At 37.9% G+C, this 26,765-nt stretch overlaps 4 protein-coding genes across 4 annotated transcripts; 2 read left to right on the top strand and 2 right to left on the bottom strand.

Moving 5' to 3' along the window:
* Positions 1-4,685: 4,685 nt before the first annotated feature.
* LOC114267513 (glutathione reductase, chloroplastic-like) lies at positions 4,686-6,081 on the top strand. The gene is made up of 4 exons (XM_082877002.1): positions 4,686-4,772; positions 4,885-4,958; positions 5,334-5,441; positions 5,540-6,081. Exons 1-4 carry the CDS (start codon positions 4,751-4,753, stop codon positions 5,606-5,608), a joined length of 273 nt encoding a protein of 90 aa, XP_082733128.1. The 5' UTR covers positions 4,686-4,750; the 3' UTR covers positions 5,609-6,081.
* Positions 6,082-7,058: 977 nt separating this feature from the next.
* On the top strand, positions 7,059-8,174 carry LOC145794581 (uncharacterized). The gene is made up of 3 exons (XM_082877001.1): positions 7,059-7,219; positions 7,336-7,532; positions 7,935-8,174. Exons 1-3 carry the CDS (start codon positions 7,099-7,101, stop codon positions 8,157-8,159), a joined length of 543 nt encoding a protein of 180 aa, XP_082733127.1. The 5' UTR covers positions 7,059-7,098; the 3' UTR covers positions 8,160-8,174.
* A 13,889-nt stretch (positions 8,175-22,063) lies between these two features.
* On the bottom strand, positions 22,064-23,185 carry LOC114267524 (uncharacterized). Its single transcript, XM_082877000.1, has 3 exons — positions 23,019-23,185; positions 22,706-22,902; positions 22,064-22,303 (listed from the first exon to the last, which is right to left on the bottom strand). The coding sequence occupies exons 1-3, from the start codon at positions 23,179-23,181 to the stop codon at positions 22,079-22,081; spliced, it is 585 nt and encodes a 194-aa protein (XP_082733126.1). The 5' UTR covers positions 23,182-23,185; the 3' UTR covers positions 22,064-22,078.
* A 971-nt stretch (positions 23,186-24,156) lies between these two features.
* Positions 24,157-25,666, bottom strand: LOC145794580 (glutathione reductase, chloroplastic-like). Its single transcript, XM_082876999.1, has 4 exons — positions 25,463-25,666; positions 25,277-25,350; positions 24,797-24,904; positions 24,157-24,698 (listed from the first exon to the last, which is right to left on the bottom strand). Exons 1-4 carry the CDS (start codon positions 25,482-25,484, stop codon positions 24,630-24,632), a joined length of 273 nt encoding a protein of 90 aa, XP_082733125.1. The 5' UTR covers positions 25,485-25,666; the 3' UTR covers positions 24,157-24,629.
* Between the last annotated feature and the right edge of the window lie 1,099 nt (positions 25,667-26,765).

The raw sequence follows: 26,765 nt of genomic DNA, 5'->3' as shown, positions 1-26,765 counted from the left end.
AAACAAGAAATTGGTCAAAATGATGAACTAAGGGCACAGTTGAGTCAGGCTTCTTGTTCTTTCCCCCGTTGTCAATGCATTTGCCAGAAGGCCACCCTATTCGCCAAGAAGGGCACAACGGAAGCTAACAGAAAAGGGCTGAAAGCTCTCATATCCTTCGAGCAGCGAGGTATCAAGACAAGTGCGAAGCATGAACTGGAATGGAGCAAGGTATTCCACTCTCTCATCCGGACAAATCTGATCACGTCCAAACTCCCCAGTAGAGCACCATCAACCGATGTCAGTGGCAAATCTGCTGTGCATCTGGTCACATTGCAACTCCCCTGTGGGAGAAACTCACTGTTGTGAACAAGAATGAGAATCTGATAGAATACCATAGGCAAGAACCCACAACTTCCTGCTTATCCATCAACCACCAAGGGGAGGGATAAAAAAATTAGAGATTGAAGAATAGAGAGATGTGCGCTCAGAGAAAAAAGTGAGAAAAATGGTTTTTTCAGAAAAACAGAGCCTGAGGGCCGAGTGATGTGAGAATCACAAATGAGAAAGGGTGGGAAACAATACTCGGAGAAACTGGCTCCTCGTGCACTGAGAGGTCTCTTACAATTGGAACACGTTTGTGTGTCGTGTCAGTCATTTTGTTTGTATCAATTCTTGTTTTGAGTCGTTTCGGGTGTCTATAGATGTGTTTAAGTTGTCTTACCTTGTCTTTCTCTTTATTGTTGAGTCGTGGTGCACTGTGTTCAATCGTTGGCTCAATACCCGGTTGAGACCCTTTTCTCATTATAATTTCAAAAAAAAAAAAAATTGTTTTGTGCTCAGAGTGCCGTGCTGTTCTCCACATTTGTGCGAAACAAGATTTTGTTCTTTCAAAAACCGCAGGGTTCAACCTGGGTCATGTGGGAACAGTAAAACCAGGACCTATCTGAAGCTATATAGGTTCCAGACTTTGAAGCAAAAGAAGAAAGGGAAAATGTCCAGCATCTGAGTTTGTTTCAACTTCTGCAAGTTCCGTCATCGCATCCTGTATCTTCAAAATGAGCTGTGTGTTCAAAATTAAAAGAATACTGTGTTATGAGCCGTGTGTTCAGATTAAGCAGTGTTGTTTTATGAGTTGCATGTTCAGAATTTAGAATGAGCTGCGTGCAAATGAAAATCCATGAGCTGCGTGTTCAGAATTGAAATGTGTGAGCTGCGTGTTCAAAATGAAGTGAATGAGCTGTGTGTTCAGAATTTAGAATGAGCTGCATGCAAATGAAAATCCATGAGCTGCGTGTTCAGAATTGAAATGTGTGAGCTGCGTGTTCAAAATGAAGTGAATGAGCTGTGTGTTCAGAAATGAAAATTTATGAGCTGCGTGTTCAGAATTTAGAAAATCCATGAGCTGCGTGTTCAGAATTGAAATGTGTGAGCTGCGTGCAAATGAAAATCCATGAGCTATGTGTTTAGAATTGAAATGTGTGAGCTGCGTGTTCAAAATGAAGTGAATGAGCTGTGTGTTCAAAAATGAAAATTTATGAGATGCGTGTTCAGAATTGAAATGTGTGAGCTGCATGTTCAAAATGAAATGAATGAGCTGTGTGTTCAGAATTTAGAATGAGCTACGTACAAATGAAAATCCATGAGTTGCGTGTTCAGAATTGAAATGTGTGAGCTGCATGTTCAAAATGAAGCGAAATGAACTGTGTGCCCATGTGTGCCTGAAAATGAGTCGTGTGCCCGAAAATGAGCTGTGTACCCGAAAATGAGCTGTGTGCCCAAAGAATGAGCTGCGTGCCCGAAATTGAGCTGTGTGCCCGAAGAATGAGTTGTTTCACCGGAATAAGAACACATGTGTTTTCAAAAACAAGATATCGTGCTTAGTACAGGCCGATCTTTGATCGGGCGAGCGGGGGTTGTAGACGCGCCCGCGTGGGGCCCTCGCCACAGTTCGGACTCTCGAATTGTCACGGTTCTTAATCTAAACCAAAGAGTCCAAATTCGGCAAATCGTTTTGAGAAAAACAGATTTTTGAAAGAAGTGCCAAACATGGACTGCTTTGCCAGATATAGAGTCGCCACCTAAATATTTTTTAATGGGGAAATTTAGGAAACCCTGACTCTGCGCCAAAGGCCACATGTCCGTCATTGCCAAAGTTGCCTCGGCTCGGGAGCTTGGGTACGATTGGGGAAGGTCAGCTGTGAGCACCCCCTCTCGCCCGATCCGAAGATCGGCCTCTACTAACCGTGATATCCAGTTTTAAAAACGTTACGTGTTCTTATTCCATTTATTAGCCTAGAATTACTATATTATGCGCACAATACACAAGTATAGACTAGATTGCCTAATTTGGAAATAAGCATTGCATATCCGTTTGTCTTGAAAAACACTTTGGAATTTGCTACTCGCGAGTAGACTAAAACACGGATTTCAACGAGTTTTTCCAACTCAGACAATCCAACCTTCACCCACAGGCATTCAAACAGTTTATCACATAGGCATCTAGCTGCATGGTAATCATACCGTCATGATAGCACTCACACGCATGCGATATGCTAAAGCAGGAAAATACTTACATAGTACTCCGTGCCAAAACAGTAAACTAGTTAGCCAACATGCATGGTCCTAGTTCATGTCGAATTGACTAATGCAACACACACAGGATGCACTTAGAATAGGCTCGGCTAACCTAAGCATGGCATGTGAAATGCAGTCAATTGATGCACGTATTCAATTTGGAATTGAAGTACAAATGCAGTTAGCATGATGTACCGAGCCCGGTGCATGCAAGACAAATGTATGGATGCACGCATGCATAGCATAAGGTATGCTAAATTAAACATGTCCTATTACTAACCATCAAAGCAGGTAAGTAAAAGGGAAGAAAGAAGTGGGGATTGGAAGACATGCACACACACGCACCCACACTTATTACAGATTCGCCCTCGCTCGGAGGGACCGAAAGAATATTACAAATTGAATAATGAATTAACTATCCTAGCTAATTAATTATTACAAATTACCTAATTAGTTAACAAACTAACTAAGCTAGGAAAAACAGTAAACCTCCTCGGGAAGAGAGCTCAATGCAATGCGTGCTCGGGTCTTGCTCGGAAGTGCACTGCCATGCCTAGGCTGCCTCTGTTTTCCTTGATATACTCCTCTGGAGACTGTCAAAATCTCAGAATTGCCCCTCTGGACATTGAGGAGTGCCACCGGCTGAATAGGATTTATATACTAGTTTTTTTTATATCATATTTTAGTCAAAAAGCTAAAAAATTATTAAAAAACATATTCCCAAACGAGGCCTAAATACGGAAAAAAACAAATTTGTGTTGAATGAAATCTTAATAAAAAATGGTCATTTTTATTTTAAAACAAAATTCTATTTTGAAAATATTTAAAAAGAAAAAAAAATGTTATTATCAACTTGTTTTGCCAAAATTTTATTGGAGTGATTTTTCATGGTGCAGTACAGTTTAGTTACCTTTTTAATTATTTTATGAGATGAAAAAAATTGTATTTGAGATGGTTTGGAATTTTTTTTGTAATTAAATAAATAATTGTGAGAAAAAAATAATTATTTAATATATAAAATTTGACATTTTATCTTATTAATTATTTAAATATTTTTCATATTTATTCACTATTTTAACCAAAAAAAACTATTCCTACATTTTTTGTTTGCAAAATATTGAAAATCCAATTAAAGAGCTACTGATAGGAGTTCGTGGGCTCACCCTAGATTCACTTTAATGATGATTTTGTGCGGTCTGCGAGTAAATCATCAATACAAATAATTAAATTGATCAAAAATCAATGCTCATGTAATTAAATCATATTTATGCTTATATAATGAACACTACAAGAAATAATAATTTTTGCGACGTTTTTTTAACGGCGTTTTCGTAAACATCATCTTTATTAATATTTAACGATGTTTTAAAAACGTTGCATATTTATTTAATTAAAACAACACCGTTTTATGATCAAAGGTGTTTAAAAGCACCTCCAAATGCTGTACATCACACGCGCCTATTTTGAATATGAGAATAAAGCTTTGTAAACCCTCAGGTCTTCAGACATAAATATTGAATCCTCTGAACCCTTATCCTCACGTTGCGCCTCTCTCTCAATCCTCTCTAAACCCTTATCCTCACGTCGCCTCTCTCTCAATCCTCTCTAAACATTGAATCTCACATTCAAATCTCACAAATTCACCGATTTCGAAGCTCTACCTCCACCACCATCTGCACCGGCGAGGTAGCGAGATTCATCGATTCAAATCTCACAGATTCACCGATTTCATATCGATCTGCACCGCCACCGCGATTTCGATTCAGATTGGTCTGCACTGCCACCCCGATTTTGATTCTCTCTCTAGATCTCTCTCTCAGAGATTCATCTTTGATTTCATCTCAGAGCGATTTTGATTTCTCTCTCTCTCTCGATTTCAAAGCTCCACCGCCACCACCATCTATGCAAGCTTCCATGGCTTAGCACCTCATCTTCTTATCTCTTCCACTTTGTATATACATATATATATGTATATTTATCAATTCTCTCATGTACATGCACGTATCTGTATAGACACCGATCGATAATGGCGCAGAGCTTCTTCGATTTGATCTATTTTCTACACTGCCCAGGCCTCACTGAGACATTCCTCGACGTTTTACTCTCCTCAGTCCTGATTTGGCTCGCTATCATGATCAGCCTTGTTATCGGTTGGTTCTAGCGCCCTAGGTGGACCGGTTTTTAACCGCACATCATGTTCGGTTTCTTCTATATAGGTGTGTGTGTACATTAGTACTAACATTCTATGAATTTAGTGAGCAATCATTTTAGTTGTTGAGGTTTTTAATGTAATCTTTGGGATAATAAAGTATTTTTCATTGATTATAGGTCGGCTTCCTAACACAAAGAGGTTGAATTTGGAAGCTGTAGGTGTTGAGCTTGACGAGATGGGAGCCGTAAAGGTTAATAACTTTTTCTTCGTCTTTTATTGCATTTGTTGTTCTTTGATGTGATGATGTGTGTATGGCATTGGCAGTGTTTAAAAAATTATGAACAAGAGTGAGATTGTATTTATGATGGTTTTTTTTTTTTTTTTTGGGTTAGTTTTTCAGTGCTACGTGTATCAGAGATGGTTGAGTTTATTTTGGGGGTTTTTCACAGCATTTGCTCACTACTACTTCTCCCTTGTTTGGTTAACAATGTTTTCACCTAGATCTATTATGTCATGGCCTATTTGATGTTGGTGATTCAAAATTGTTTTGCTTGTGAAAAAAATGTATGTACCATGAGAAGTTAACTTCTTTGAGGTTCCCTACCCCTTTCATCTTGTATTTCAGGTGGATGAGTTCTCTCGCACAAACGTTCCTAGCATATGGGCTGTTGGTGATGTCACAAATAGATTGAATCTTACTCCCGTGGCCTTAATGGAAGGCACCTGCTTTTCAGTGTGTGCTCAATTTGTACCCTGATTAGTTATCATCATTGAATTCTCATTTTTTTTTCCGTTATTAATTCATCATTCAATTCTTTGCTTTGCCTGCAGAAAACTGTTTTTGGTGGACAGCCTACCAAACCTGACTACAGCAATGTACCTTGTGCTGTATTCTGGTAAAGTTTCTTCTGTTCTAGCAAATGCTTCATTTTTCTTCCCTCATATAATTCACCTGAGAGTATCCATCAGTATAATGGAAGTGCTAAAATTGTTCTTGGTGCAGTTTTAAAGTTTTTATTCATATTCAGAGCTTGATAGAAATAAGTTGTTCCAGTAGTTTCATTTTTCTAATGAACCAATTCTATTTATCTTTTTATTGAAATTTGTTTGTGATATATGATTAGCTTGTGTTTTTTTGTTGTTTTACAGCATACCACCTCTTTGTGTTGTTGGACTAAGTGAAGAAGAGGCTATTGAGCAAGCAAAGGGTGATATTTCGATTTTTACATCAACGTTCAATCCTATGAAGAACACTGTCTCAGGGTATGTGATTGGACATCTAATTTAGTAGATAACTTTATAAGCTTAGAGGGAAACAACTTACCTTTTTGGTGTAGGAATTTGTTGTAATGTCATGGCTTGCAAGGCAAGGGATTTAGAATTTCTTCTTTTGATGATTCCTAATCGTTCAGTACTTTGAAGTCATTGGATTTTTTTTTCTAGAAAACATGATTATCTGTGGAATTCCATTTGACGCAATTATGTATACAGACGGCAAGAGAAAAAGGTTATGAAGCTTGTTGTTGATTCTGAGACAGATAAAGTTATTGGAGCATCCATGTGTGGGCCAGATGCACCTGAGATTATGCAGGTATCATTGTCTCTATATCGGGTTTCATAAAGTTCTTAACCTTCAGCTACGTATAGGTTTGAATTCTTCATTCACTTGGAACTGGATAATTCATACTTTGTTGTGATCCTGAATGGATCATTGCATTGGAACCGCGCTACCCTCATGTTTTTTAATCTGGCATCTGAATTTATGTTTGTTGAGCTGTGGGAGATTCTTGTAAGAATGTTTTACGGGGATCGTTTATTGTTAACCCTATGTGGATTGTTGCTTCATTAACCTTCTGATTGTTTCAATTGTCTCCAGATCTAATCGTGTGGTACATAAGTGATAACGGCCACAGGAAATGGGAACAGGGGATCTGGCCTTGTTATCGGTTGGTCGCTGACATTCGTCATTCGTTACGCTGGTAGCTGATATAGTGGTCCACTTCACGTGTTGCAATGCTGGCGCTAGATGAGTCATAGAGTTTGCTAATTTTACTTTCTATTGGTTAATATATTTTGGGAAAATTTTGTATTAATTGAGTTTTTAAATTGGGTAAATATTAGTCATTGTCTTATGATTTGGCTTTCATTCACTTCTTCATATTTGTATGCATCTAGGAGTTGGTCCTACCATTATGAAAACATGTGTCCTGGTTTGTGCCTTTTGTTCATTAATTCATCATCTAAGAATGGTGGGTTACGATATTTTGTGACTTTCAGCTATTACTGTCAATAAGTTTATCATATTGGTGATTTGAGCGTTTTCCTTTCATATTGTTTTTCTTTTTTCAATGCTTTTTGGGTTGAATCGAATTTCTTTTGCCTCAAGCACCATGGTTGCAACGGTTGGACTCTTTGTTCTTTTCGTTTTGGGCACTAGCTGGGCATGTGATGCCAGAGAATTAACGACAACCGAACTCTCTAGTAGAGAAACGGTGATATCTGATGTTTCAGGTAGTTCTCTTTTTTCTTTTTTCCTCTTCCAAATTTATATAATTTAAAGATTTTAATGTTCGCAGCGCATGATACTTAAGTATATATCCAAATAAATCAATGTTTTCTGGCTACAGTGTTGCAGATAAATCACCAGGAATCAGAAGGCACAATTAAAGCTTCAGAAGAAGTTGGAAGGAATGAAAATGTGTGCACGCTGTGTGAAGAGTTTGCTGCCAAGGCAATTGAGTACCTCGAGGACAACAAGACTCAGACGGAGATGATTGATATCCTTCACAACACTTGTGCTCGGCTGATCCCTATTGAGCAAAAGGTAGTAACTGACATAAATGCCATTGGATTTGAATAAACTTGTTTGTTCACCATAATCCCGAGCTTTAGGCACTGTCAAGTTTCTCATGCCTAATTTGTAAACACTAATAGAATTAATGAATACCCAATTACCCATTCTAGGTAGTTATTATTAGATAGTGATGTTTTTCGGTGATTGCCACCAAAAACATCTGCAACCACATGATTTTAGCCTTCACTAGTTGATTGGTTATCTTGATCAGCAAGTGTTGGGATTCAAACTGTCTGTTTGCATGAATGGATCTATCATCTTTGTCATGTTGATTTGTATAAAAAATGAGTAGGTTCCCTTCATTTGAATGGCCCATCTTCTTCACATATGGTGATAATTGGAAGACTTACATCTATAATATTTTTTTGGCAGTGCATAACTTTGGTGGACTATTATGTTACTCTCTTATTCTCAGAGATTGAATTATTGCAACCCGAAGATTTCTGCCAAACGTTCTATCTTTGTGAACAAAGGGTACTCGCTTCTCAGTCATTAGCTGAGGATAAGTGTGAAATTTTCCATCTTGCTATTTCGGAAGTTATAGTGAAGTTGAAAGATCCTGACACACAGGTACATATACTTCCAATCATCAGCTGATCTCCAAGAAATACAATTATAAATTGTATCTTTCAATTTACAACTGCAAATTACCTTTGTGACTTTATTTTGTTCTTCAACGTGGATTTCATGTCTAAAACTCATTTCTATCTCTAGAACATTTTCTTTCTAGTTGAGGACGGTAAACTCATTTCTTTATTTTTAATTGTTTATGGATGTAATATTCATTTACATTGCAGATATAAATATAGAAAAAATATAATTTTTTCCTTTATCTCCACCGTATCCGTATCCTTCTATATGTGCCGTACACATCTTAAATACTATATCTAGTACCTTATTGTACGTATTCTCTTATTAGGAAATTTGTTACCCACATTCAATGTTATAAACTCATATTTAGAACTTGTCCTTATTAGGGCTCCTGAAGCGTGGTCCTTGTAGCTGATCTTGTGGTTTTTCCCTATCAGTCTCTTCTTTCAAAATCATCACGTGAATCACTTGGTGTGAATCTAAAGAATGATATCGTTATAATAGATGAGGCTTACAATCTAGCTGACTCTCTTGTCAGCATGTATGACTCAAAAAATACAGGTATAAAAATATTACCCTTGTTTTCATGATGGCTTCTTTATTTTCTTATTTTTTTCATTCTTGACTTAAATGACTATAATGTCTGATATTTTTCACTAGCAAGCTTAAATTCTTAATAATGATTATTGGAGAATTTTGGTGAAAGTAAAATCATCAAAAGTTTATGACTATTTATCTTTCTCCTCTATAGTTGGAGCATGTATATTCTCAAGTAGGAAGGTATTTCGAATAACCTACTCTGATTCTGTTTTGAATTGTCATTTTATATTTTGCATTATATTTAAATGTATCAGAAATGTGTTTCCATTTTACTTTGTCCAACTTTTATGCATGTTTGTTGTTCAGCTGCTTCAACAGCAGAGAATTAAGGATCCATGGGTACTAATATAGCTTTGCAGGTAAGGGATAATGCTATTTTCCCTCTCCTGTTCGATTTCTACCTTTTCATCGCTCATACATTTTTCATTCCTGACTTGTTTTGTAGAAAATGGTCTTGCAAGCTGGTGGTGTGAATCTTCCTGGAGTAGGGACAGGACCCACAATAACTGCAGAGACTCCAACCAAAGTTCTATGCTTGACTGAGGTATGATTAATAGTAACCTCTGTAGTTCGACTTTTTTCTTCCCCATGCCAACCCCCTTTACAGTAATTATTGTCTATTCATGCTAATGGTGTTTCATTTTGGGGTACCATGAAGCTAATTACTGCTGATGAACTGATGGATGATGGAGACTATGAGGAAATTTTAGTGGACATGAGGGAAGAAGAGAAGAAATTTGGTGAGTGTTTCATCCCATAATAGTTACTGTTGTGTTTTAAATTTGTGTGTACACTCTAATGTATGCCTTCCATTAAACAATCATCTCTATGAATTAAAAAGAAATAAAATGATTTGGACATGTGTTATACAAAAGTGCTTAGACAAGGACCTGATTACACCATCTTGTTATGTAGACATTGCATTCATAGCAAAAGATGCAAGTCCACATCCCACTAGTCATAATATTATTTAAAAATCAGAACATATTCTCACTTGACATGTCAAAAATGGACCTAAAAACTCTAAATATAGTAGAATAAGACTTAGAAAATAAGTGGCAGCCTTTTATTTTTAAAACTAAAATACTTTAATTTAAACAATAAATGCTTATTTAAATAAATAAATAAAAGAAAGAGAAGTTGTGGAAGCATTGAGTTTGACTGATCTGATGCTTGATATATTATATTAAATCATGTTTATTTCACTAAAATAGCAATAGATAATTCATCGTCCAAATCACTTTAGCTTTAAACATCCTTAGATGATGAATTTTGACATTTTTTGTTCCTGAGAGAAAAAAAAATGAAAAAAGGTTAAGAATCTGTTGGGTCTGACTAGATCTTATTATATCCTAATTAAACAGCTTGATCACCAACATAACAACAAATTATGATTAGGTATTGGTCACTTCTATATTAAACTCTTAGAATTGTATTATGACCTTTTCTTGGAATTTGTCGGACCTGATAGTATCAAAAATTCATGAATTGTAAAATGTGAAACGAATTGTAAATCGTGCAATTCACCATCGATTCTATTACAAAATAGATTTGCCCATAAATTTGCATTGATATAGGCATGAATCATGAATTTAAGCCTACAACCGATTAATGTTTATGATTAAGCAACTATTCAATTATTATTACACATTATGTACTTGAATGAAAGTTGCCATTGTGTTGTGCTCATGTCTACTGCTTCAGGACTTGTATTTACAGCTGATTGTTTCTTTATGAATTCATGGATGTCAATCCTGCTAAATATTCTTCTACTTGGGTGAATGTTTAGGAGTCTTGGTGAATGTCATTATTCCCCGCCCGTCACCTAATGGAGGAGAGCAGGTCCCAGGTGTTGGAAAGGTAGAACCATAAATTGCAACAATGAACATCCAAAAATTGCAACAATGAACATCCAAAGACGAGAATCAACCAAGTAGTGAATAAGTAAGTGATTCACCGTTTTCACAAGGCCTGTAGTGGGATATAATATTGTTATGAACAAGTAGCAACAATAAAGGCATAGAAAGAGGGTTTTTTTTTTTTTAAATTCTTTCTCTTGATTCCTTGTTTGGCTAATGTGAATAAGATTCATTTACCATAAGTTAACATCTTGACAGCTCTTGATTATGGTTTAGACTCTTTAAGGAAGAAGGGAGGCATTTCTTTTTTCTTTTTTCTTTTTTTGGCATTTTTGCCATAGAATGTCAAAAAGGTGGGAGTTTTTTTTCTGCTCAGTTGATGGTGCATTGATGAGTTGGGCATTGCTTACATCCGCCTTTTCTGTTTTCTCATGGTTAGTTATTTTCTTTTCTGTTTTCAGTCAATTGTTGGAGACAATAAATACAACAACAACTCTCCTTAGGAATGAATAAACCAATGAAGTAATATGGATGTATGAGTTCCAGATGCAATATGGATCAATTGGCTGGGCTGTAGGTGTGACTCTTGGATATGGACAGGTTGCACGGAATAAGCGAGTGATTGCTTTCATTGGTGATGGTAGCTTCCAGGTAATTATGCATACATTTCAATCTTCATTGTATATAATATAGTTTTGATTTTTGTAAATTCTCCTAGTCTTATGAATACTGTATTGGATATACTTCCTACGTTGATGTTTGTATATCTTCATCTTTTGTCACCTAGCATGCACGATATGAAGGATTATAAACTTAAGGGATTGCAGTAATGGGATTCACTTCTCTGAATTTGTCCTTGTTAACACCTATTTTGGTGAATGCTTGGCAGGTGACCGCACAAGATGTGTCAACAATGCTGAGATGTGAACAGAGGACCATCATCTTCCTTATAGAACCCGAGAATTTTTGTTTCTTAGTGGATGCTTTCATAGTACTTACATGTATAATTAGTTTGAATTGCATCTTTTGTGCCGATTTGTTTTGTAATAATTTTTAACTTACCACTAGGTACTAGTTTAACTTTATTTCATCTTGGAATTGAAATATTTTTGCATATTGAGAAGCATGAATTGATCTAGTATTATGTTTACCTAAATTTAGTCAATATATTGTATATTTTTCATCATTATAAAAGGTTTTTTTTTTAGTTAAATCTCACAGAATTAGCACAAATTTTTTTTTTATAAAAAAAATGAAGCTATAACGGTGTTTTTAAACGCTACTATAGAATACCAACGGTTATATTTTTAAAATAGAAAAGATCTATCACGGCGTTTTTAAAACGTCGCTAAATGTGGAGTGACGTCATTGTATCATTATGCAGCACATTTAGCGGCGTTTTTTTTAAAACGCCGCCTATACTGATACAGCGACGCTTTTAAAGCGTCATAAAGTTACAGCGACAGCCGCATCTTCGACGTTTGGTACTAAACGTCGTGAAAAAGTTGGCGGCGTTTTTGATACCTATAGCGGTGTTTTTTAAACGCCACTAAAAGCTCAATTTCCAGCAGTGGAAGCATCTATTTTTAAAGGTGAAACACCAATAAATTTTAAAATATAATTTTGTGAACGGTTTAATCTTTTTTTTTCTTCTTATAAACCCAAAGGTCCCATTAAAATGGAAACTACATAAAAAGGTAGTCACTTACATGTTTGGGTTTAATTTTTTAGGGATAAAAATGATTTTCTCAAAATGTAAAATTACACATTTAGGCAATTTGCACTATAGAAGTTTAGGATATTCCCTCATTCTAGAACAAATTACACATTACGAACAAAAACCTAAACTCTAATATAACACTCTAATAACGTAATACTTCAATGTAACACATTAAAAAATTCATTATTATACTTTTCTCAAATGTAACAACGTAACACTCAAAAAAAATCTTTTGGTGTACGTTTCCCAAACGTAACGCTCCAATGTTAAAAAAAATAAAAAAAATTCCTTAGTGTACTTTTTCCAAACGTAACACTTCAATCAGTGTAATCTCAAACGTAACACTCCAATATAACATACAAAATATTAAAAAAACTTCTTAATGTACTTTTTACAAACATAACACTCACAGTTTGAAAAATCTCATATTCTTTTTTTTTTTTTTTTAGTGTTAAATTGGAGTGTTACGTTTGGAAAAAATACACTAAGAAATTTATTTAGTTTGTTTGTTTGTTTTTCTTTTTTTTGGTTTTGTTTTGTTTGTTTTTTTTTTTTTTTTTTTTGTTACATTGGAGCGTTACATTTGGGGTAAGTATACCAAAGAGTTTTTTTGTGTGTTACATTAAAATGTTATACTAAAGAATTTTTTTGGAGTTTATATTGAATTATTACGTTTAGAAAAAGTACACTAAGGAGTTTTTTTTGTGTATTATGACATAGATAGGCCCATAAGGCTTACAGCCCACAGCAAACAACCCCAAACCCATCGCTTGGGACCCATAGCATAACCCAGCTGGCAAAGCCCAGGACAGCTGGAGGCCATCTGGGCATGGAGGGCCAATGACATTCGGGCACATGGCAGATGAAACACAGGCCACATTAGCAGACAAAGATCTACAGAGTTATTGCCACAACACATCACCATTAATGTAGCCCATCATAGCATTTATTACGACAACACCTCCCCGTCGGAACAGAGCCCCCTCACCCTGAACAAGGTAAGCTACGGCACAGGCTTTCGGCGGAAGGGGGCACGTCGCAAGGGACAGTGAAATGATTACCAAAGGATATAAGCAAGAATCGAAGACAAGAGGAAGGTTAAGCTTTTCTATCTCTCTCTCTATATATATATTTCCTTCTTCCTCTACTGATTTGCTGGCCGGAGGGTTCACTGGGGGACTACCCCGTTCCCCTTTGGACTTGCTTGCAGGTCATCTGGTGGAATCATCCGCCTAGATCGGAACTTGAAGAGCTTGGACTAACCCGACCCATCCACCCAGGACTAATCGCATCATTAGTTGGCGCCGTTTGTGGGAAGTTGTGGTTTATTTGTGCGCTAGTTGTGTTCACTATCGCCGGAGCCCCCATTTCTTCCCGTTACCTTTTCCTCTCACCCGTCCAGGTGTATGGTCACGACTAGATCCATGGCTTCTCACCATAATACCGCCGATCATCAAACAGACCCTCCCCATCCAAACAACCCACCACAGTACATCATCGAACTTACCAACAGTATTAACCGCATGGCCGAGCAAAATCAGGCCCTGATCAGTGCTTTACTCCAAAGAAACCTCCCCGCTCCACCTCCAAATATTCCACCCAACCAATAAAGAACCCCGGTCCACATTGCTCCATAACCCCCTCCGCTCAACCCAGAAGGTTTACAACCTCTTCCTCCTCCACATATGAGCCTACCACCTCCACCCTCACGCCCGTCAGTCGTGGCACTAGCCCCTGAGGGGGAAGCCAGCAGCGTCCAGCCTCCATTGACCAACCATGGCGACAACACTCCCCTCTGAGACGCTGAACTCTGAGCTATGAAGCTCCAACTACAAGGGGTCATGTAGAACATTCAGCACAAGCCCTCGGTCACCGCCAACTCGCCTTTTGTTGCCTCCATCCGGGACAAACCATTGCCCGCCAAGTTCAAAATGCCTACCATTGACTCTTTCGATGGCACAACGGACCCAGTTGACCATCTGGAAACCTACCGCACCCTCATGATCCTTCATGCTTTCCCTGACGAGATCATCTGCCGAGCTTTCCCCGTGACACTGAAGGGATCAGCTCGGTTGTGGTTTAGCCAGTTACCGGCGGACTCCGTCTCCACCTTTCAACACCTCAGTGACTCTTTCCTGAGCCATTTTATCGGAGCCCAGCGTCAGAGACGCCCAGCCACCCAACTCCTTAACATTCGTCAGACCGAGAGGGAGTTACTCCGCAGCTTCATCACCCGCTTCAACACCGAAGCCCTTCAAGTGGCGAAGAATGACGACAAGGTCATCCTCACGGCTTTCATGGCCAGCCTACGGTCGTCCGATTTTCTTTTCTCCTCTCCAAAAACCCTCCAACCACCATGGTAGCCCTACTATCCAAAGCCCAGAAGTACATGAATGCTGAAGATTCCCTGGCCGCTCGGCAGGAGCCAATCACTAAAAATCCGACCCCCAGAGACAAGAGGAAAGACTCAGAACCTAGGACCACCTAGTATAATAGGCAAACACCCCACTATAATGACCGACCCCACCGAGCCGACCGGTCAGCTCCGACCTGACCGCCCGGTCGGTTCGAGCGGTACACACCACTCAACTCTCCCATGGAACACGTCCTCAATCAGATCCAGCGGGACTACCCCCTCAAGTGGCCCCTGCTTTCACGAAACCCTTCCAATCGAAAAGATCAGTCCAAATACTGCCGTTTCCACCAAGACCATGGCCATACTACCGAGGAGTGTATTAACCTCAAAGATCAGATCGAGACCTTCATACGTTAGGGCCGCCTCAGCCGATTCACAAACACCCGCCCTCAGCAGAGGCAAAGAACCGACCTTCCCAGGAACAACCGCCGGCATACACCACCCCGGAACCAAGCCCCACCTAACCAAGGCCATGATCGCCCACCGCCACAGCCTTGACCTCCAGGCAATCCCCCTCCACCAGTCGAAGAAATCAGAGCCATTTCAGGCGGCCTTGCTTGCGGGGGACCATCCCGCTCGGCTCAGAAGGCAGAGCTCAGAAAAATAAGACAAGGCTCAGACAAAGCAGTGGCGACGGTGGACCGACCTTCCAAGCAGTCAAGACAGTGGATCGAACCCATCACCTTCACGGACACCGACTGTACAGGAGTCCGCTACCCACATGATGACCCCCTTGTCATTTCCGCCATCCTCTCCAACTACAAGGTCAGATGAGTTCTCATAGACAACGGCAGCTCTTCAGACATCATCTTCCTTAATTGCTTCCGCCAGCTCAAGATTGGGGAAGAAAGCTTGTCTCCTCTCCAAACCCCTCTGGTCGGTTTCACCGGCAACCGTGTGACCTCCATCGGCTCCATCGATCTACCTAAAACCATTGGCAAACACCCGAGGCAGACCACTAAGTTGCTCACCTTCCTTATGGTCGACTGCCCCTCTGCTTACAACATCATCCTTGGCCGCACAACCCTAAACGCCTTCTAAGCCATCACATCCACCTATCACCTTGCCATCAAATTTCCTACTGACCTCGGCGTCAGAACTGTCAAAGGAGAACAGACCGTGGCCAGGAAGTGTTATGTCGCCTCCCTTAAAGAAGTCAAGCTGAAAGAGGCCATGATCATCGAAGGGCTTGACATCCAAGACGAGGACGAGCTGGTCAGAGGAGAACCTATGGAGGAACTTGTTGAAGTTAACATTGATCCCACCAACCCAATCAAAACTGCCAAAATCGGCAGCCAACTACCTTCCCAAGCCAAGGCCGACCTTACCGCTCTCCTGACCGAGCACAGAGATGTATTCGCCTGGACCCATTCAGGCATGCCAGGCATTGACCCCTCCTTCATAACCCATCGCCTCAGCATCGAACCCCACTTTCGACCCCACCGCCAGAAGCAACGCATTTTCCATCCGGAGCGCAACACTCTTATAGCTGCAGAAGTTGACAAGCTCCTCGAGGCCCAATTCATTAAAAATGTGGACTACCCTAGATGGTTGTCCAACGTGGTCCTCGTCCGCAAACACAATGGCAAATGACGACTCTGTGTCGATTACTCTGACCTGAATTGAGCTTGCCCCAAAGACAGCTACCCTCTTCCCCGCATAGATCTGCTGGTCGACGCCACGACCGGTCATCAAATGCTCAGCTTCATGGATGCCTTCTCTGGGTACAACCAAATCCTGATGCACACATCTGATCGGGAACACACATCATTCATTACCGACCGAGGTACCTACCACTATTGTGTAATGCCGTTCGGGTTGAAGAATGCTGGGGCCACCTATCAACGGCTGGTTAATACTGTTTTCCATCACCAAATAGGCCGGAATATGGAAGTCTACGTCGACGACATGCTAGTCAAAAGCAAATATTCCTCCGATCACCTCACTGACTTACGAGAGACCTTCGCCACCTTGTGCAAGTACCAGATGAAGCTCAACCCAGAGAAGTGCGCCTTCGGCGTAGGATCTGGAAAGTTTTTGGGTTTTATGGTTAGTCAGTGCGGCATTGAAGCTAACCCTGAGAAGATCAAGGCCTTGGTTGAGATGCAGTCACCTAGGACGGTCAAAGAAGTTCAAAGACTCACTGGCCGAGTGGCGACCCTCAACCACTTCATTTCCCGTGCAACAGATAAGTGCTTACCATTCTTCAGAGTTCTTCGGCAGACTTTTGAATGGACAGCTGAATCCGAAGAGGCCTTCCAACAGTTAAAGCAATGCATGGCCAATCCTCCCCTTCTTTCACAAGCAATCACGGGCGAGCCCCTCTTCCTCTACTTAGCAGTATCGAGCACCGCAGTCAGTGCAACCCTCCTCAGCGAAGATGGCTCAATCCAACGGCCGGTCTATTACATCAGTCGGGCTCTCAGGGGAGCGGAGCCGAACTATCCCTTATTAGAAAAACTGTCCCTGGCCTTGGTCATTGCCTCCAGACGACTCCGCCCATACTTCCAAGCCCACTCCATAGTGGTCCTCACCGACCAACCCCTGAAAAAGGTCACGCAGCAACCAGAACTCTCAGGTAGACTAATGCAGTGGTCAGTAGAACTCAGCCAGTTCGACATCTCCTACCGCCCTCGGATAGCAATCAAGGGGCAAGCTGTAGCTGTAAATACAAGTTTTTATATCATATTAAAAAAATGATGAATTAATAACGGAAAAAAAAATGAGAATTCAATGATGATAACTAATCAGGGTACAAATTGAGCACACACTGAAAAGCAGGTGCCTTCCATTAAGGCCACGGGAGTAAGATTCAATCTATTTGTGACATCACCAACAGCCCATATGCTAGGAACGTTTGTGCGAGAGAACTCATCCACCTGAAATACAAGATGAAAGGGGTAGGGAACCTCAAAGAAGTTAACTTCTCATGGTACATACATTTTTTTCACAAGCAAAACAATTTTGAATCACCAACATCAAATAGGCCATGACATAATAGATCTAGGTGAAAACATTGTTAACCAAACAAGGGAGAAGTAGTAGTGAGCAAATGCTGTGAAAAACCCCCAAAATAAACTCAACCATCTCTGATACACGTAGCACTGAAAAACTAACCCAAAAAAAAAAAAAAAACCATCATAAATACAATCTCACTCTTGTTCATAATTTTTTAAACACTGCCAATGCCATACACACATCATCACATCAAAGAACAACAAATGCAATAAAAGACGAAGAAAAAGTTATTAACCTTTACGGCTCCCATCTCGTCAAGCTCAACACCTACAGCTTCCAAATTCAACCTCTTTGTGTTAGGAAGCCGACCTATAATCAATGAAAAATACTTTATTATCCCAAAGATTACATTAAAAACCTCAACAACTAAAATGATTGCTCACTAAATTCATAGAATGTTAGTACTAATGTACACACACACCTATATAGAAGAAACCGAACATGATGTGCGGTTAAAAACCGGTCCACCTAGGGCGCTAGAACCAACCGATAACAAGGCTGATCATGATAGCGAGCCAAATCAGGACTGAGGAGAGTAAAACGTCGAGGAATGTCTCGGTGAGGCCTGGGCAGTGTAGAAAATAGATCAAATCGAAGAAGCTCTGCTCCATTATCGATCGGTGTCTATACAGATACGTGCATGTACATGAGAGAATCGATAAATATACATATATATATGTATATACAAAGTGGAAGAGATAAGAAGATGAGGTGCTAAGCCATGGAAGCTTGCATAGATGGTGGTGGCGGTGGAGCTTTGAAATCGAGAGAGAGAGAGAAATCAAAATCGCTCTGAGATGAAATCAAAGATGAATCTCTGAGAGAGAGATCTAGAGAGAGAATCAAAATCGGGGTGGCAGTGCAGACCAATCTGAATCGAAATCGCGGTGGCGGTGCAGATCGATATGAAATCGGTGAATCTGTGAGATTTGAATCGATGAACCTCGCTACCTCGCCGGTGCAGATGGTGGTGGAGGTAGAGCTTCGAAATCGGTGAATTTGTGAGATTTGAATGTGAGATTCAATGTTTAGAGAGGATTGAGAGAGAGGCGACGTGAGGATAAGGGTTTAGAGAGGATTGAGAGAGAGGCGCAACGTGAGGATAAGGGTTCAGAGGATTCAATATTTATGTCTGAAGACCTGAGGGTTTACAAAGCTTTATTCTCATATTCAAAATAGGCGCGTGTGATGTACAGCATTTGGAGGTGCTTTTAAACACCTTTGATCATAAAACGGTGTTGTTTTAATTAAATAAATATGCGACGTTTTTAAAACATCGTTAAATATTAATAAAGATGATGTTTACGAAAACGCCGTTAAAAAAACGTCGCAAAAATTATTATTTCTTGTAGTGTTCATTATATAAGCATAAATATGATTTAATTACATGAGCATTGATTTTTGATCAATTTAATTATTTGTATTGATGATTTACTCGCAGACCGCACAAAATCATCATTAAAGTGAATCTAGGGTGAGCCCACGAACTCCTATCAGTAGCTCTTTAATTGGATTTTCAATATTTTGCAAACAAAAAATGTAGGAATAGTTTTTTTTGGTTAAAATAGTGAATAAATATGAAAAATATTTAAATAATTAATAAGATAAAATGTCAAATTTTATATATTAAATAATTATTTTTTTCTCACAATTATTTATTTAATTACAAAAAAAATTCCAAACCATCTCAAATACAATTTTTTTCATCTCATAAAATAATTAAAAAGGCAACTAAACTGTACTGCACCATGAAAAATCACTCCAATAAAATTTTGGCAAAACAAGTTGATAATAACATTTTTTTTTCTTTTTAAATATTTTCAAAATAGAATTTTGTTTTAAAATAAAAATGACCATTTTTTATTAAGATTTCATTCAACACAAATTTGTTTTTTCCCGTATTTAGGCCTCGTTTGGGAATATGTTTTTTAATAATTTTTTAGCTTTTTGACTAAAATATGATACAAAAAAAACTAGTATATTATAAAGAAACAATCAGCTGTAAATACAAGTCCTGAAGCAGTAGACATGAGCACAACACAATGGCAACTTTCATTCAAGTACATAATGTGTAATAATAATTGAATAGTTGCTTAATCATAAACATTAATCGGTTGTAGGCTTAAATTCATGATTCATGCCTATATCAATGCAAATTTATGGGCAAATCTATTTTGTAATAGAATCGATGGTGAATTGCACGATTTACAATTCGTTTCACGTTTTACAATTCATGAATTTTTGATACTATCAGGTCCGACAAATTCCAAGAAAAGGTCATAATACAATTCTAAGAGTTTAATATAGAAGTAACCAATACCTAATCATAATTTGTTGTTATGTTGGTGATCAAGCTGTTTAATTAGGATATAATAAGATCTAGTCAGACCCAACAGATTCTTAACCTTTTTTCATTTTTTTTTCTCTCAGGAACAAAAAATGTCAAAATTCATCATCTAAGGATGTTTAAAGCTAAAGTGATTTGGACGATGAATTATCTATTGCTATTTTAGTGAAATAAACATGATCTAATATAATATATCAAGCATCAGGTCAGTCAAACTCAATGCTTCCACAACTTCTCTTTCTTTTATTTATTTATTTAAATAAGCATTTATTGTTTAAATTAAAGTATTTTAGTTTTAAAAATAAAAGGCTGCCACTTATTTTCTAAGTCTTATTCTACTATATTTAGAGTTTTTAGGTCCATTTTTGACATGTCAAGTGAGAATATGTTCTGATTTTTAAATAATATTATGACTAGTGGGATGTGGACTTGCATCTTTTGCTATGAATGCAATGTCTACATAACAAGATGGTGTAATCAGGTCCTTGTCTAAGCACTTTTGTATAACACATGTCCAAATCATTTTATTTCTTTTTAATTCATAGAGATGATTGTTTAATGGAAGGCATACATTAGAGTGTACACACAAATTTAAAACACAACAGTAACTATTATGGGATGAAACACTCACCAAATTTCTTCTCTTCTTCCCTCATGTCCTCTAAAATTTCCTCATAGTCTCCATCATCCATCAGTTCATCAGCAGTAATTAGCTTCATGGTACCCCAAAATGAAACACCATTAGCACGAATAGACAATAATTACTGTAAAGGGGGTTGGCATGGGGAAGAAAAAAGTCGAACTACAGAGGTTACTATTAATCATACCTCAGTCAAGCATAGAACTTTGGTTGGAGTCTCTGCAGTTATTGTGGGTCCTGTCCCTACTCCAGGAAGATTCACACCACCAGCTTGCAAGACCATTTTCTACAAAACAAGTCAGGAATGAAAAATGTATGAGCGATGAAAAGGTAGAAATCGAACAGGAGAGGGAAAATAGCATTATCCCTTACCTGCAAAGCTATATTAGTACCCATGGATCCTTAATTCTCTGCTGTTGAAGCAGCTGAACAACAAACATGCATAAAAGTTGGACAAAGTAAAATGGAAACACATTTCTGATACATTTAAATATAATGCAAAATATAAAATGACAATTCAAAACAGAATTAGAGTAGGTTATTCGAAATACCTTCCTACTTGAGAATATACATGCTCCAACTATAGAGGAGAAAGATAAATAGTCATAAACTTTTGATGATTTTACTTTCACCAAAATTCTCCAATAATCATTATTAAGAATTTAAGCTTGCTAGTGAAAAATATCAGACATTATAGTCATTTAAGTCAAGAATGAAAAAAATAAGAAAATAAAGAAGCCATCATGAAAACAAGGGTAATATTTTTATACCTGTATTTTTTGAGTCATATATGCTGACAAGAGAGTCAGCTAGATTGTAAGCCTCATCTATTATAACGATATCATTCTTTAGATTCACACCAAGTGATTCACGTGATGATTTTGAAAGAAGAGACTGATAGGGAAAAACCACAAGATCAGCTACAAGGACCACGCTTCAGGAGCCCTAATAAGGACAAGTTCTAAATATGAGTTTATAACATTGAATGTGGGTAACAAATTTCCTAATAAGAGAATACGTACAATAAGGTACTAGATATAGTATTTAAGATGTGTACGGCACATATAGAAGGATACGGATACGGTGGAGATAAAGGAAAAAATTATATTTTTTCTATATTTATATCTGCAATGTAAATGAATATTACATCCATAAACAATTAAAAATAAAGAAATGAGTTTACCGTCCTCAACTAGAAAGAAAATGTTCTAGAGATAGAAATGAGTTTTAGACATGAAATCCACATTGAAGAACAAAATAAAGTCACAAAGGTAATTTGCAGTTGTAAATTGAAAGATACAATTTATAATTGTATTTCTTGGAGATCAGCTGATGATTGGAAGTATATGTACCTGTGTGTCAGGATCTTTCAACTTCACTATAACTTCCGAAATAGCAAGATGGAAAATTTCACACTTATCCTCAGCTAATGACTGAGAAGCGAGTACCCTTTGTTCACAAAGATAGAACGTTTGGCAGAAATCTTCGGGTTGCAATAATTCAATCTCTGAGAATAAGAGAGTAACATAATAGTCCACCAAAGTTATGCACTGCCAAAAAAATATTATAGATGTAAGTCTTCCAATTATCACCATATGTGAAGAAGATGGGCCATTCAAATGAAGGGAACCTACTCATTTTTTATACAAATCAACATGACAAAGATGATAGATCCATTCATGCAAACAGACAGTTTGAATCCCAACACTTGCTGATCAAGATAACCAATCAACTAGTGAAGGCTAAAATCATGTGGTTGCAGATGTTTTTGGTGGCAATCACCGAAAAACATCACTATCTAATAATAACTACCTAGAATGGGTAATTGGGTATTCATTAATTCTATTAGTGTTTACAAATTAGGCATGAGAAACTTGACAGTGCCTAAAGCTCGGGATTATGGTGAACAAACAAGTTTATTCAAATCCAATGGCATTTATGTCAGTTACTACCTTTTGCTCAATAGGGATCAGCCGAGCACAAGTGTTGTGAAGGATATCAATCATCTCCGTCTGAGTCTTGTTGTCCTCGAGGTACTCAATTGCCTTGGCAGCAAACTCTTCACACAGCGTGCACACATTTTCATTCCTTCCAACTTCTTCTGAAGCTTTAATTGTGCCTTCTGATTCCTGGTGATTTATCTGCAACACTGTAGCCAGAAAACATTGATTTATTTGGATATATACTTAAGTATCATGCGCTGCGAACATTAAAATCTTTAAATTATATAAATTTGGAAGAGGAAAAAAGAAAAAAGAGAACTACCTGAAACATCAGATATCACCGTTTCTCTACTAGAGAGTTCGGTTGTCGTTAATTCTCTGGCATCACATGCCCAGCTAGTGCCCAAAACGAAAAGAACAAAGAGTCCAACCGTTGCAACCATGGTGCTTGAGGCAAAAGAAATTCGATTCAACCCAAAAAGCATTGAAAAAAGAAAAACAATATGAAAGGAAAACGCTCAAATCACCAATATGATAAACTTATTGACAGTAATAGCTGAAAGTCACAAAATATCGTAACCCACCATTCTTAGATGATGAATTAATGAACAAAAGGCACAAACCAGGACACATGTTTTCATAATGGTAGGACCAACTCCTAGATGCATACAAATATGAAGAAGTGAATGAAAGCCAAATCATAAGACAATGACTAATATTTACCCAATTTAAAAACTCAATTAATACAAAATTTTCCCAAAATATATTAACCAATAGAAAGTAAAATTAGCAAACTCTATGACTCATCTAGCGCCAGCATTGCAACACGTGAAGTGGACCACTATATCAGCTACCAGCGTAACGAATGACGAATGTCAGCGACCAACCGATAACAAGGCCAGATCCCCTGTTCCCATTTCCTGTGGCCGTTATCACTTATGTACCACACGATTAGATCTGGAGACAATTGAAACAATCAGAAGGTTAATGAAGCAACAATCCACATAGGGTTAACAATAAACGATCCCCGTAAAACATTCTTACAAGAATCTCCCACAGCTTAACAAACATAAATTCAGATGCCAGATTAAAAAACATGAGGGTAGCGCGGTTCCAATGCAATGATCCATTCAGGATCACAACAAAGTATGAATTATCCAGTTCCAAGTGAATGAAGAATTCAAACCTATACGTAGCTGAAGGTTAAGAACTTTATGAAACCCGATATAGAGACAATGATACCTGCATAATCTCAGGTGCATCTGGCCCACACATGGATGCTCCAATAACTTTATCTGTCTCAGAATCAACAACAAGCTTCATAACCTTTTTCTCTTGCCGTCTGTATACATAATTGCGTCAAATGGAATTCCACAGATAATCATGTTTTCTAGAAAAAAAAATCCAATGACTTCAAAGTACTGAACCATTAGGAATCATCAAAAGAAGAAATTCTAAATCCCTTGCCTTGCAAGCCATGACATTACAACAAATTCCTACACCAAAAAGGTAAGTTGTTTCCCTCTAAGCTTATAAAGTTATCTACTAAATTAGATGTCCAATCACATACCCTGAGACAGTGTTCTTCATAGGATTGAACGTTGATGTAAAAATCGAAATATCACCCTTTGCTTGCTCAATAGCCTCTTCTTCACTTAGTCCAACAACACAAAGAGGTGGTATGCTGTAAAACAACAAAAAAACACAAGCTAATCATATATCACAAACAAATTTCAATAAAAAGATAAATAGAATTGGTTCATTAGAAAAATGAAACTACTGGAACAACTTATTTCTATCAAGCTCTGAATATGAATAAAAACTTTAAAACTGCACCAAGAACAATTTTAGCACTTCCATTATACTGATGGATACTCTCAGGTGAATTATATGAGGGAAGAAAAATGAAGCATTTGCTAGAACAGAAGAAACTTTACCAGAATACAGCACAAGGTACATTGCTGTAGTCAGGTTTGGTAGGCTGTCCACCAAAAACAGTTTTCTGCAGGCAAAGCAAAGAATTGAATGATGAATTAATAACGGAAAAAAAAATGAGAATTCAATGATGATAACTAATCAGGGTACAAATTGAGCACACACTGAAAAGCAGGTGCCTTCCATTAAGGCCACGGGAGTAAGATTCAATCTATTTGTGACATCACCAACAGCCCATATGCTAGGAACGTTTGTGCGAGAGAACTCATCCACCTGAAATACAAGATGAAAGGGGTAGGGAACCTCAAAGAAGTTAACTTCTCATGGTACATACATTTTTTTCACAAGCAAAACAATTTTGAATCACCAACATCAAATAGGCCATGAAATAATAGATCTAGGTGAAAACATTGTTAACCAAACAAGGGAGAAGTAGTAGTGAGCAAATGCTGTGAAAAACCCCCAAAATAAACTCAACCATCTCTGATACACGTAGCACTGAAAAACTAACCCAAAAAAAAAAAAAACCATCATAAATACAATCTCACTCTTGTTCATAATTTTTTAAACACTGCCAATGCCATACACACATCATCACATCAAAGAACAACAAATGCAATAAAAGACGAAGAAAAAGTTATTAACCTTTACGGCTCCCATCTCGTCAAGCTCAACACCTACAGCTTCCAAATTCAACCTCTTTGTGTTAGGAAGCCGACCTATAATCAATGAAAAATACTTTATTATCCCAAAGATTACATTAAAAACCTCAACAACTAAAATGATTGCTCACTAAATTCATAGAATGTTAGTACTAATGTACACACACACCTATATAGAAGAAACCGAACATGATGTGCGGTTAAAAACCGGTCCACCTAGGGCGCTAGAACCAACCGATAACAAGGCTGATCATGATAGCGAGCCAAATCAGGACTGAGGAGAGTAAAACGTCGAGGAATGTCTCGGTAAGGCCTGGGCAGTGTAGAAAATAGATCAAATCGAAGAAGCTCTACTCCATTATCGATCGGTGTCTATACAGATACGTGCATGTACATGAGAGAATCGATAAATATACATATATATATATATGTATATACAAAGTGGAAGAGATAAGAAGATGAGGTGCTAAGCCATGGAAGCTTGCATAGATGGTTGTGGCGGTGGAGCTTTGAAATCGAGAGAGAGAGAGAAATCAAAATCGCTCTGAGATGAAATCAAAGATGAATCTCTGAGAGAGAGATCTAGAGAGAGAATCAAAATCGGGGTGGCAGTGCAGACCAATCTGAATCGAAATCGCGGTGGCGGTGCAGATCGATATGAAATCGGTGAATCTGTGAGATTTGAATCGATGAATCTCGCTACCTCGCCGGTGCAGATGGTGGTGGAGGTAGAGCTTCGAAATCGGTGAATTTGTGAGATTTGAATGTGAGATTCAATGTTTAGAGAGGATTGAGAGAGAGGCGACGTGAGGATAAGGGTTTAGAGAGGATTGAGAGAGAGGCGCAACGTGAGGATAAGGGTTCAGAGGATTCAATATTTATGTCTGAAGACCTGAGGGTTTACAAAGCTTTATTCTCATATTCAAAATAGGCGCGTGTGATGTACAGCATTTGGAGGTGCTTTTAAACACCTTTGATCATAAAACGGTGTTGTTTTAATTAAATAAATATGCGACGTTTTTAAAACATCGTTAAATATTAATAAAGATGATGTTTACGAAAACGCCGTTAAAAAAACGTCGCAAAAATTATTATTTCTTGTAGTGTTCATTATATAAGCATAAATATGATTTAATTACATGAGCATTGATTTTTGATCAATTTAATTATTTGTATTGATGATTTACTCGCAGACCGCACAAAATCATCATTAAAGTGAATCTAGGGTGAGCCCACGAACTCCTATCAGTAGCTCTTTAATTGGATTTTCAATATTTTGCAAACAAAAAATGTAGGAATAGTTTTTTTTGGTTAAAATAGTGAATAAATATGAAAAATATTTAAATAATTAATAAGATAAAATGTCAAATTTTATATATTAAATAATTATTTTTTTCTCACAATTATTTATTTAATTACAAAAAAAATTCCAAACCATCTCAAATACAATTTTTTTCATCTCATAAAATAAT

This window comes from Camellia sinensis, chromosome 7, assembly GCF_055761805.1.
Source record: "Camellia sinensis isolate YWXY chromosome 7, ASM5576180v1, whole genome shotgun sequence".
Classification (NCBI taxonomy): domain Eukaryota; kingdom Viridiplantae; phylum Streptophyta; class Magnoliopsida; order Ericales; family Theaceae; genus Camellia; species Camellia sinensis.
This window is presented reverse-complemented; position numbering and strand designations above follow the sequence as displayed.

What these genes read in the sequence shown, in the direction of transcription:
- LOC114267513 (XM_082877002.1), top strand. Translation starts at nt 4,751, where the DNA reads ATGTTCGGTTTCTTCTATATAG. An exon ending in ACGAGATGGGAGCCGTAAAG is followed by an intron (nt 4,959 to 5,333) that starts GTTAATAACTTT and finishes CTTGTATTTCAG; the next exon opens with GTGGATGAGTTCTCTCGCAC. An exon ending in TGGAAGGCACCTGCTTTTCA is followed by an intron (nt 5,442 to 5,539) that starts GTGTGTGCTCAA and finishes CTTTGCCTGCAG; the next exon opens with AAAACTGTTTTTGGTGGACA.
- LOC145794581 (XM_082877001.1), top strand. Translation starts at nt 7,099, where the DNA reads ATGGTTGCAACGGTTGGACTCTTTGTTCTTTTCGTTTTGGGCACTAGC. An exon ending in GGTGATATCTGATGTTTCAG is followed by an intron (nt 7,220 to 7,335) that starts GTAGTTCTCTTT and finishes TTCTGGCTACAG; the next exon opens with TGTTGCAGATAAATCACCAG. An exon ending in TGATCCCTATTGAGCAAAAG is followed by an intron (nt 7,533 to 7,934) that starts GTAGTAACTGAC and finishes TTTTTTTGGCAG; the next exon opens with TGCATAACTTTGGTGGACTA.
- LOC114267524 (XM_082877000.1), bottom strand. Translation starts at nt 23,181, where the DNA reads ATGCTTTTTGGGTTGAATCGAATTTCTTTTGCCTCAAGCACCATGGTT. An exon ending in GGTGATATCTGATGTTTCAG is followed by an intron (nt 22,903 to 23,018) that starts GTAGTTCTCTTT and finishes TTCTGGCTACAG; the next exon opens with TGTTGCAGATAAATCACCAG. An exon ending in TGATCCCTATTGAGCAAAAG is followed by an intron (nt 22,304 to 22,705) that starts GTAGTAACTGAC and finishes TTTTTTTGGCAG; the next exon opens with TGCATAACTTTGGTGGACTA.
- LOC145794580 (XM_082876999.1), bottom strand. Translation starts at nt 25,484, where the DNA reads ATGTTCGGTTTCTTCTATATAG. An exon ending in ACGAGATGGGAGCCGTAAAG is followed by an intron (nt 24,905 to 25,276) that starts GTTAATAACTTT and finishes CTTGTATTTCAG; the next exon opens with GTGGATGAGTTCTCTCGCAC. An exon ending in TGGAAGGCACCTGCTTTTCA is followed by an intron (nt 24,699 to 24,796) that starts GTGTGTGCTCAA and finishes CTTTGCCTGCAG; the next exon opens with AAAACTGTTTTTGGTGGACA.